Raw genomic sequence first — 12,228 nt, 5'->3', positions numbered from 1 at the left:
TGTGGTCCCTGGCCAGTTGCCTGCCCTCTCTGAACCTGGACCACTGTGTACAGCAGGCTGAGTGTCCCCAGGGTACTGGCTGTTGAGAGGAGTCAATGAAGTAATGTGTAGAAGGTCCTAGCCCAGAGCCTGGCAGGAGGCAGTGCCCATCGGACGGGAGGCTCGTCCTCTCGGTGCCAAAGGCTGCAGGGTCACATCCCCCGCTGGAGGAGGACCTGGTGGACTCCCTGTTTTGCCTTCTGAGCTCTGCTACCTTGAGCAAGTCGTGGGGCTCTAACCTGTTTCGAACGAAGGGGATGCTTGGAGGGGACCAAGTCCCAGAGAATCGTCCTGTGAACTCATATCATGTGTTCATTCCGGGTGCAGCCTCCCTAAGAAGAGCGGTCGCTCCCATGCGCGGATGTGGGGCCTGCAGGGGGCAGAGGCCAGTCGCCGCCTTCACCACACGTGGAGGTGGGGGAGCGGGACCGGGTCCCAGGCAGCCCCTCTGCTGAGCGGGGCCTCTGACTCCTGCAACCTGTGAAGCTAGTCCGCTGCCGGCCTCGGGACCCCAGGGACTGTTGCACCCCCGGCAGGGCCGCCAGCTCCTGTGCTCATGGGGGTCACTCAGGTGCCGAAACGAAGGAAGAGGGCGTGGGCTCTGGGCCACTGGGAGTGCCCAGTGTCAAAGGGAACTCGGTTCACGCCAGCTGAGTGTCTGGTGGGTTGCCAGAGCTGCAGTTTTCCAGTAGCCACACAGCCGGGATGAGACCACAAAGCTGTCTCCCGGGCACAGGGCTGACCGCAAAACTGGTCTAAACACACGCTGCAAAGAGCCCAGCAGAGTTTAAGCCTTGAGGTTTATGCAGCACAAGCGTGGCCAGAGAGCGCACTGCCCCAGGAGTTTCCTAAAGGGTCATCACCAGGACACCCAAGCCATTCTTCTCTCGGTTGCCCCTTCAAGGACACCCTGCAGGACAGCAGTACCTGGCGTCTCTGCTTGTGCGAGGCGATGCCATCCCACCACAGCCGGAAAAACTCCTGCTCCACGGCGATGAACCTGCGCTGCTCCTTAAGGGTCAGCTCCTCCGCCACCGAGGTGTAGACGTTGGCGACATAAGCCCGCATGCTCTCCTAGGGGTGGGGGACACCATCACTCCAGCCCCATGGGGCTTCTGGAGGGTTCGGCCCCAGGGACCAAGGAGTAAAATCCAGAGGTGACAAGAGTGTCTGGGGGCCCCTGGCACTCACAGCTGCATCTGTCTGGGGGCCCTTCCCTCTGCTCCCCCAGTTCCCTTCAAACAAGGGGGCCCCAGTCCCACTCTGCGCCAGACACACGGTGAGCGCGGGCACTGGGAGCAGGACAGGGCAGGCCCCTGTGATGGGAACATGCTCTCCTGGGCAGGGATGTGAGGAAACAGACTATGGCAGTCCATGAGTCAGGGGGATGCACCTGCCAGGACCAAGGTGGCAGGGATGGCTTCCCAGAGGGACATGTTGGCCGGCCGTGAGGGCCACATGGCCAACCGCACAGCCAAGCCCAAGGGTCACAGCGGGCGAGGTCCAGGGACTTTGCAGGAAGAAGGAGACTTCATCCTCAAGAGGTGTGCAGGGGACATCCCGGGGCACCCACCTGTACTGTGTGGAGCCAGCCCACGTCCATGTGGCTGTGGGGCACCACGAACACCCTGATTGGAAGCGTGGCCAGGGCCCCCAGCGGCCACAGCAGCACCAGGAACAGAGGCAGCCAGCTGAGCGGCCCCATCCTCGCGGCCAGCAGGCAGGGCTGTCAGACGCCAATCTGCCTGCAGGGCCTGGCCTCTCGGGAGCTGACTGGGACCTGCTCCTTGGAGGAGGGGGTGGGAAGGAGCAAGGGAGGAGTGACACCCACGTAGATGCTGTCACCTGAGCAGTGCAGGCTGGGGCACTTGCTCACTGCCTTGCAGCACTCCCCGCCCAGCTCCGGTTTCCTGGCTGTCCCTGGCCACCTTTAAGGCAAATACCAAGTGCCACCTCCTCAGGGAAGCCTGCCAGACTTCCCTCCTGTCTGGGAGGACCTTCGTCAGCCCAGGGCCCTTGCCGCTCATTTCTGTCTCTTAGAGGGTTTCCCGCTGGGCATCCCGGCCCGTCCCCAGCCCCTTCCCTCTGGACTGGCTCCTCGGCTTCGAGGCCTCCCTCACCCTCAGTACTCAGTGCGGGCAGTGCCGCCACTGGGGCGCCTGCGCTGACACCCTCTCCTCCGCGTGGAGCCCACAGTCCGGCCCTTCAATAGGGATCGTTCTCGCTGTTCGAGGGAGGAGATCAGGCCTTTACCAACACTACGTGACTCACTGACGTCACACAACCACTGGAGGAGCGAGACCGACCGAAACCTTCAGAATTAGGGCTGGGTCATCCGTAATGACCTCGGCTAGCTGCGTAATCTCTCTGGGTCTCAGCAGACCAACCGCAAATAGCCACAGGGGACCTGAGAGCAGTGAGTGAGCGCTCACGAGATGACAGCTCCAGTGTCTCCTTCCTGGAGGATGGTGTGGTCACAGCGGTGCAGTCTGCAGGGGCCAGGGTGTCGCCTGGAGTTGCCTCTGTGCCCCCGACCCAGGAGCAGGGCATCTGCGGTGTGGGGTGCTCTGCCTGAGAAACAAACACCTGATTGTAGTTTTCTATCCTGGCCAGGGCCGTGGCTCACCGGCCCTTCTGGCCACCTTGTCCATCGCTCAGCAAATGCAGTTTGAGTCTATGATGTCCAAGCAAGTCCCCATCCTCTCTCCTCTGTCCCATCTGCCTCCTTGCCCCCCACCCCCGACCTGACTTGACTTCGACATCCCTCCCATTGAGATGTGGGGTCAGTGTCTTCTCCCTTTAGAGCTGAGTGGGCTTGTGGCTCACTTGTAACCGACAGAATGTCGAGCAGATGCCCTGTGTCAGAAGGGGCAAGGCAGGGTTTGCCTTGTTCACAGGAGGAGTCATGCGTGGAGCCAGGAGCTGCCATGCTGTGAGGAAGCCCAAGCCAGCCCACGTGGGAAGGAGACGCGGAGAAGCCCTGAGAGCACTTGGAGAGAGAGAGGCAGGCCAGCGGAGGACTCTGGCGGAGTCCCCCCTCGCAGGGACAAGGTCTAGCCTTAGGCCGATGGGATTGAGGTTTGCCTGACTCTGGTCTGGATACTGGGCAAAGGGTTCGCTCTTCACTCCGTGGCTGCCCTCAGTCTCCTAACCCATGCATCCCCAGTGGCTTCTGAGAGGACACACTGAGGGTCGCCCACGCCAGCTGTCCAGCTGCTCTGCCCTCGGAGCGCTGCATCCCAGCAACCATCTCCACTGCCTGGAGTGCGTCTCGCTGCCATGCTGGCTTTGATGTGCGTCACAGTAATTGCACTGGCCTTGCTTCGGACAGCTACGAGCAGGCACCTGGCCTCTCCTTTCTGCGTCCCATGACTTCCAGTGCCACCAGGGAGCCCACTTCTCTAATGGCTCCGCTCCCATCAGCCCCGTCCTACAGGGGCCGCCCCGTGTCTGGGCTTGTTGCTGATGCTGGTGCTTGGTAACCGGAGTGTCCCCTGGGCCTCTTGGGGGACACTGTCTGGCCTCACCTACCACCTTCACTCTGGCCCCTTCCTACTTCTCTGCAGCTTGAATCCCTCTTCCTCCACCTGCCACCTCTTCTTCACTCAGTGTGGACCAACACTGTCCAACTTCACAGCCTGGTAGCCTGTCTCCTGGTGTTGTATCCGCCACGACTGGCGTTTAGTCTACATCTGCTGCCATGTCAGGACACCACAGACGGGGGCTTAAGCACAGACATGCATTTTCTCACGGTTCTGGAGGCTGGAAGTCCCCTGGGCAGGGTAAGGGTTGGGGAAGCTTCTGTGACAAACTCAGAGGTTCGCTGTCCCTCACTGGGGGACAGGCTACAGCACAGGAGCAGTTCTTTCTCGAACAGGCTCTGCCATGCTCAGCCTGAAGGGGCTGCCTGAGGTTCTGGGCTCTGCGACTTTTGTTACTGGCAGCACATGGTCGTCAAACAAAAGGGCTGGAGGGACACGTGTATTGGCTGATTCTGTGAGATGCACCACAAATTCCACAGTGACTCCGAGTGTCTTGAGAAGGACGCAGGGTGCTGGCCACTCCCCGCAGCAATGACAGCTTGTTCCGAGTGTCACACTTGGGCACGCAGCCCATGACGTCTTCTTGATTTGGGCCATCGCTGAATATGAAAGTGTGAAGCCTGATTTGTTCTGGGTGTTCTAGAAAAAGAACAGCCTGACCATTCTTTCTGCTTGTGTGGGAGTGTGTGAAGTGGACACACTGGCACCATTTCCACTTAATCCTCTTGCCAGCAGTGTTCTCTGTTCCCTAGGGCAGGTGGGACTGGCCTGGGGGCTCAGGCTTGCCTTGAGGGGCACACTGCCAGGGGCTGCACCCAATGTCAGTGACCTCCCCCACAGCAGCATGGACATTGGCAGCCTCTTGCCTCCAACCTTCCACAGCTCCCGGTGTCTGCCCTCCAGGGGCCTGACCCTCAGCTGGCATCTCAGACTCTTCAGGACTTGTCCCATCTACATTTCTGGCCCCACCGCCCACACCCTCTTCTACTCCAGTCCCTCCATCAGCTGCTGGAAGGCCCACTGTCCCTCCTCCTCTCCACCCTTTTTCTCTGCTGGGTCCTGGCTGCTTGTCTTCTCTACCCAGGACAAGCCCCTTTCTCCTTGCAGCACCTCCATCGCCAAATCCTCCACATCTTAGCAAGCCCTTTCCAGCCTCAGGCCCTTTGCACGTGCGGCTCCCTCTACTGAGAAGCATCTTCCTGCACTTTTCGTCTGGCAGGCTGCTGTTCCTCCTTCACATCTTCTCCCCCCTGAGAGACCTTCCGTTCACCCCCCCCATCCCTCCACAGCCTTTACTGACAAATATGATTCTGTACTGATTTGTGTGCCTGGGAAACACTGCCTCATGCACTAGACCACAGGCTTCGTGAGGCTTCACTCTGCTCTCTGCTGCAGCAGGCACCGGGGACAGAGCAGGGGCTCTCTCTCTTTTGTGTGGAAAAAACTCGTGAATGTAATCGTTATGCACGTGCCTGTCCCCTGGACAACCTGGGTTTATCCAGGGCGCAGCGTGTGAAGCTCAGCTCAGAAACTCATCCCAGCTGCGCCTCTGCCTGCTGTGGGAGCCGATGCACAGCTCCTGACAGCTGACCCAGAGTCTCAGGCTTCTGACCTGTACAATGGGGATGTTTAAGTCTATCCATAGCGTGGGTGTGGATATTAAGCTGTGTCGGAATATAAAGCAGCTGCCTTGTGCCTAATCAGAGAGACCACTCTGCTCATAAACAGCAGGTCCACCCCACCGCAGGCTGTAAGGCTGCCCTGGGACTTCTTTTCAAGTTTTCATCAGTAAACAACCACAAAACCATGACTGTGTGCCAGACTCTGTTGTGCACGGTGAGAGAACAGGAGATGTGCTGCCCCTGGGATGCACTTGCGGGGAGGCAGGCCTTGGCCATGATGGGCTCTGCCCACAGGAGATTCTGCGGTGTTTGGTTTAGTGCTCCCGGCCAACCCTGGAGGCCTTCTGGGAGGTGGGGGTCCTTCCTCCCAGGGACACAGTCTACCCTTTGATCAATGGGATTGAGATTTGACTGGCTTTGCTCTAGATTCTGGAGAAAGGGTCCAGACTTTCACTGGGTGGTTCTCTTAAGCCTCCTAACCTATAAATTCTCAATTGCTTCTGAAAGGACACATTGAGGGCCACCCAGCTGTCCAGCTATTCTGGGAGGGTAATGACTCCCGCTTTGTCCTTCTTCTTCAGTATTGCTGGGGCAGTTCTGGGTATTTTGTGATACCATATAAATTTTACGATTATCTGTTCTGCTTCTGTGAAAAATGTCATGGACTATTTGATAGGAAACAATGATCCAATTTTAAATTCAACTATATAGGATTAGATGAAGAATTAGGAAGGCTAGTTAAAAGACATGAACTAGACCGGGCAGATGGCTGGCAGCCGCTGGTACTGGGCCATAAGATGGAAGGCAAGCCATGTCAAGGTGGGGAGCTTGCAGGCTCTTTCTGTCTCCCTGCTCCACCTTCCTCTCCTTTCAAAACTCAAACTGGCCCCTCTCCATGGCATCTCCCCTCCCTTCCCAAACTGTGCCTGGTGGGGCAGGGCGGCAGGGTATTCACGTCTATCCTCCCCTGCACTTTAAGATTAACGTCCTGAAGATGGGATTTTTGTTGCTCTGTTGAGGCGTCTGGGACCAGGAGAAGGCAAGTCTAGGACAGTCCACTGACTGTCCCTCAGGATCTCACCTAGGGGCACTTCTGTTCTCCTTCCTTGGAACTGGCTTCCCCAAGCTCTGCCCCGCCCTGTAAGGCACCCCAACTTTTGGGGGTGAGGAGAGCATTGTCCCTGTCCCAGCAGGGATGGGGGATGAGACTCAAATTGGAATCAGAGCAGTCAGTTTGAGTCCTACTTGGCCACCTACTCTGCCTTCCTCCTCTCCCAGCCTCAATGTCTCCTCCATGCAGTGGGCATCATAAACAGGCAGGTGACCTAGCGACTGGGCGTAGGGGAGGTGGCCGTGGTGAGGGCATGCAGAGCAGGTGGCACCTGGGGCTTAAGGCTCCAGACTCAGCACCTCATCCTCCTGTGCATCACCTTGTGAGAAAACCCTGAACGGTCCCCTGAGGCGTGCCCTCTGCTGCCTTCCCACACCCAGAGCGGGGTCACAGAGAGGAGGTGGAGAGAAGGAGCAAGTGGGAGGGGGCATGGAGAGTAAGTGGGGTGAAGGCAAGAGTGTGCAGAAGAGAAAGAGCTTTCTCTACCCTTCAACGTTCCTTTCAGTTGGTCTAATAATCAAATAGATAGGAGACAAGTTAACATAGAGAAAAATTTAGTTCAGACATGTAGGAACTCCACACACTTAAGAAGTTCAGACAGAAGGTAAAATGAGGTGTACATGGCATCCTGAGCTAGGGAACTGGAGGGGGGCCTGGGGCTTCCAAGGGGAGGAAGGCAAGTCTAGGACAATTGGAAGAAGAGCAGATGTTTGGTAATTAGATGTTTGCCCTGCCATACAGATGGATCACTCAGATAAAGTTTATCTCCGTAATAATTCTCACTCTGGGAAATTCCAGCTCTCCTAGGATGCTAAGGGAGGAGCAGCGGTCCCTCCTGAGCTACAGAGTCTTGACCGTCTTTGGCTCAAAGTAATCTGCGTGCCAGACGGAAACATCTTGTGGAGACTTGTTCTGAGCCCCCTCAGCCCCGCCTTGAAGCTCTACAAGGAGCTCGCATTGCACAGGTTCAGTCGGTAGATGCCCCCTTTCGTTAAATCGGTCACTTGTCCTGAGAACAGGTCAGATCAGTCAAAGAGTTGTGTCTCACTTCACGAGGTGGTAATGAGGGCAGGCTCCCAGAGTTGGGCCCATGATACAAGCAGTCAGGTACTTAATAAGAGGCATTTCTGTGGAAACAAAAGGAAAACAGTAGTTAATGACTGGAGCAGACTATAACCCCAGTTTCTGGGTGGTGGAGGCTGGCAGTGGAGAAGAGTTCAAGGCGTCCATCTTGAAGAACCTTCAGATGAAGTGAGGCAGGCAGCTACGTACTGATGGATTTTCCTGGTTTGCTGTTTGAATGTCTCTGGTGATCTTTCTGAGAGGCCACAAAGCAGCGGGCACCAAGACTGTCCATACACGAGCTGCTGCGGTGGTACCTACGAAATTATATCAATCTGTCCCACGGTAGCTTGCACGGATTTTAGAAATGGGCGGTTTTCATTCTCAATGATTCCAAATCAGAAAGTTGGGAGAAAAATTCAAGATGTTTGTCTGGAGAGTTGTAAGCAAACATGGAGGAAACTAGAAGAACTCAGGATCCAGTCAAATTTAGGGGTTGTAAACAGAACCTTAAAAGACAGTGGACAGCACTAGAATCTAGCATCCATGAAAGTTTAATACTAAAACATAATTTTTCTCTCTAAACTCACCCCCACTTTTACTGCAGATAGCCACATTAAGACTAATTTGTTGGCAGAATAAGTTTAGATTCAATAAACTTGTCCTGGTTATTTACATAACTACAACAAGAATAGTGAATGATCATATAGGCTCTTTTAAAATCTTTAAAACCTTTGCTCAAACTTTTTCATAAGGAGTCTCAGATTGAGCTTTTAAATGCCTCTTGAGGCCAGGAAACCACCCCAAAGGTTCCCCATCAGATTCACCTGCAATACCTATAGCTTTGGATAACTTCCTCTCTTTTTGAGGTCCCCTACACGTCCTGACGTTCCTGCACCTGCCAGGAAGTGACCCTACTCACCTGCTGAAGGTGCTGGGAAATCTATAAGCCAAGTAGCAGTTTCTCTTTCAAGTAGGTTTATGGCTCCGTAAAGTCAATTTTAGTCCCTTACGGCTGTGGTCGTATCTGAGTCTAAGAACATTCTCAGATTTCACATTCCAGCCAGAGCTTTGGCAATGTAATCAGTGTTTCCAATTGTGTTCTGCTCCTAGGAGAACAAAATCTTATTGAACTTATGCAAATAACTATATTGCCATGGAAATAAGAATACTCACCCAGAGTTCCCAAATTCTAGAGAGATCAGGTAGGGAGTACAAGATAAACGCTTCAGTTCGGCCTACCAAGGCATCATTTACCAGATGCTTCAACTCACAGCTGAAGAGGAAAGGTTTCCTCTTATCTGGAAAACAAAATGCTGGAGGACCAGCATCAGTCATAAAAATCATAGTCACCCTTGTCAGGCCATTTAGTCTCCTGTCACTGATTCTTGCCGACCTTGATCTTGGGCTAGTGGCCTTATGAATCTAACAGTCTTCCATAAAAGTTTTAGAGATTTGTACCCAGTTCAGCGTTATGACCTCAAAGTTTCAGAAGCCTGCATTCTAGAGTACTTGTCAGGGTTTTTTCCGTGAATCTCCGCAAAGATGTAACATTTTGGTAGAAACATTTCTGTAAAGCACAGAGTAAAAGAATAAACTGTAAATGACAAAAGACTTGAATATCCAATGGTAACGGTCTGATAAGAGTTCATTATAATGAAATTGAGAAGGAAATTTGGTTATTTCTGTGGCATCCAACATTTTAGGAGAATAACTGGAATTATGGCTAATAACATGATGCCAAAACAGATAAGATTTTTAGGAACCGCATGTTACAGGCAGACCTCGTTTTACAGCACTTTGCCTTATTGTACTTCATAGTATGGCATTTTTTCCAAATGGAAGGTTTTTTGGCAACAGTGCATCAAGAAAGTCTGCCAGTGCCATTTTTCCTACAGCTTTTGCTCACATTGTTGGTAATTCTCACAATATTTCAAACTTTTTTTATTATTGTATTTGTTATGATGATTTGTGATCAGTGACCTTTAATGTTACTATTGCAGAAAAACTCACTGAAGGCTCAGATGATGGTTAGCATTTTTTAGTATTATTGTTAAGGGATTTTTTTTACACAATGCTATTGCACATTAATAGACTACAGTGTATTATAAACATAACTTTTACATGCAATAGGAAATGAAAAATTTGTGTCACTTGCTTTACTGTAATATTCACTTTATTGCGGTGGTCTGGAATGGAATCCACAATATTTCCTACGTATGCCTGTATTTCTGGAACACTTATATTAATATCATATATTCACACAAATATAATCTTCTTAAAAACTGATTTACAATCTTATATTTATATCAGGTGTAAAGCTTAGTGATTCAGTATTTTTATAGATTATATATAGCACAAGAGTAGGGAAAAGGGGATTATTATGCGATTACATGAAATCATGTTTGTGAAACTTTTGAAAATTGTAAAGCACTGTGGGATTTAAAAAATCCTCCATTCAATAAAAAATTTTAAAGCAAAAAAATTTTAAGAATCTAAATTAAAGAGAAAAAGAAAAGAAAAAGATCACACATTTCACTAAAGATGCATTTTCAATAAAATATTCTTTCTTATAATTATTTTTAAAAAGTTGTTGCAAGGCACTGGCTGTAATTTCTTACGCTAAAAGTGTTCCTTGTTGCTTATATATTTCATACAGAATAGCTTGTATCTTTGAATCCCATAGACCTAATGTTCCCCTCCTCCTTTCTCTCTTCCCTTCAGTAAACACCGGTTTGCTTTCTATATCTGTGAATCTGTTTCCATTGTGCATATACACAAATTTTTATTATTTTTTTAGATTATGCATACAAATGATAGTATAGAGCATTTGTCTTTCTCTCTGACTTATTTCATTAAGGATAATTTTCTCTAGGTCCATCCAAATTGCTGCTAATGGCAGAATTTTATTCTATTTTATGGTTGAGTAATACCCCATTTTTTATATATATATATATACTTTATCCATTTGTCTGTTGCTGTTGATGGACACTTGGATTGCTTCCATAGCTTGGATTCCGTAAATAGTGTTGCTATGAACATTGAGGTGCATGTATTTTTTCCTAATCAGTGTTCTCCTTTTTTTTGCTATATGGAGTGAAATTGCTGGATCATACGGTATTTTTAATTTTAGTTTTTTGAGAAACCTCCAAACTGAATGACTGCACAATTTTATATTTCCACCAATAGTGTACAAGGGTTTCCTTTTCTCCACATCCTCTCCAACATTTGTCATTCATCAAGTTTTTTCTAATTTTATTTTTTATTGAAGTGTAGTTGATTTAGAATGTTAGTTTCAGGTGTACAGCAAAGCGATTCAGTTATACATATACATACATGTATATGTATTTTTCAGATTCTTTTCCATTAGCTGTTATTACAAGTAGTTGAATATAGTTCCCTGTGTTATACAGTAGGTCCTGGCTCTTTATCTGTTTTCTATATAGCAATGTGTATCTGTTAATCCCACACTTCTAATTTATCCCTCCTCTGCCCTTTGCCTTTCTGTAACCATAGTTTGTTTTCTATGTCTGTGAGTCTATTTTTGGTTTGTAAATAAGATTTGTATCACTTTCTTTAGATTCCATGTATAAGTAATATCATATGATATCTGTCTTTCTCTGTCTGATTTACTTCACTTAATATGATAATCTCTAGGTCCATCTTAGAGATTGCTGCAAATGGCATTATTTCATTCTTTTTTTGACTGAGAAATACTCCATTTTGTGTGTGTGTGTATTTTATATACATAATATATAATATATATATTTCATTTGGTGTGTGTGTATTATATATATATAGTATATAATATATACAAATATATAATATATATAATGCATCTTTCTTTCTTTATCCAGTCATCTGCCAGTGGACATTTAGGCTGTTTCCATGTCTTGGCTGTTGTGAATAGTGTTGCTGTGAACATTGCCTTTCATTTGGACCGAGATGAAGAGGAATTTAATTATTGGGTTGCAGTCCAGAAATCCAGTATTTCACGAAGCACAGAGACTTTGACAAAAAATTTAGAAATCTAGAATCTTTCTATATTCAGAAGCTTTGAATATTGTTTCAACTATAAACAAGAGAACCACAGTCCAGCCAGAGGTTTTTATTGACAAAGTGAAGCTTCAGCTAGGCACAGCAGTTCAAGTATTGAAAAGAATGAAGGTGCTGGAGAACAAAGTGAAATTAGAGTGGGTGGCACAGATTTGAGTAAAATATATCATTTTATTGGGAAAAAAGCAACTGTTGTCTTGCAAATCTCTACAAATCAGAAATATAAATACTGCTCACAATGACATAAAACTGAATCTATAACTCAATCTGGTAAAAACTGAAAATAAAGTTTTGCTAAGTAAAGTGAAATGATGGAAGTTAATTAACTATCTAGATAAAATAAGATACTGAAACATTACTTACTGAACATAGGCTTCCTTTTACAAAGAAACTAAAGGTATTCAGGATTCAGTAAATATGTTTATGTCACACTGAAAATTTTTTTACTTAAAAACATATATTTTTAGAAATCATAGATAATATTTATGAGTTTTCCAGTCTACAGAATGTTAATGTAAAAGATAGCTCATAATTGCTGACTTCTTAGTTTTCACTAGAAGTTAAGGTTTCTAAAGGTCAAGAATTCTAATTAACGTATGTAATTAAAACTACTAGAATTAGTAAGGAAAACACCTTTGGATGAAATTTTAAAAGGCATAAAGACTAGAAATGCTTTCAATGCTTTTAAGGGAAAATAAACTGACTTTGTCCTAAAGCTGGTTATTGCTAAATGGGAAAAAAAATAAGAAACAAACTGATATGAATATTGAAATCTGAAGATGGTTTTTTGAGAAAA

At 48.2% G+C, this 12,228-nt stretch overlaps 1 protein-coding gene across 1 annotated transcript in view; it reads right to left on the bottom strand.

The window, feature by feature from the left end:
• The window catches only part of LOC140688097 (epididymis-specific alpha-mannosidase-like), a 35,030-nt gene extending 33,277 nt beyond the window's left edge, over positions 1-1,753 (bottom strand). Inside the window, exons 1-2 of the mRNA XM_072946521.1 lie at positions 1,613-1,753; positions 967-1,113 (exon numbers count right to left, since the gene is read on the bottom strand). Coding sequence (XP_072802622.1) covers positions 967-1,113; positions 1,613-1,744 — 279 coding nt within the window. The 5' untranslated portion in view covers positions 1,745-1,753. The remainder of the gene's footprint in view (positions 1-966; positions 1,114-1,612) is intronic.
• Positions 1,754-12,228: the final 10,475 nt, after the last annotated feature.

The sequence above is a fragment of the Vicugna pacos genome, chromosome 2, assembly GCF_048564905.1.
Source record: "Vicugna pacos chromosome 2, VicPac4, whole genome shotgun sequence".
Taxonomy (NCBI): Eukaryota; Metazoa; Chordata; class Mammalia; order Artiodactyla; family Camelidae; genus Vicugna; species Vicugna pacos.
The sequence above is the reverse complement of the archived record's forward strand: the minus strand, read 5'-3'. Positions and strand labels throughout refer to the sequence as shown.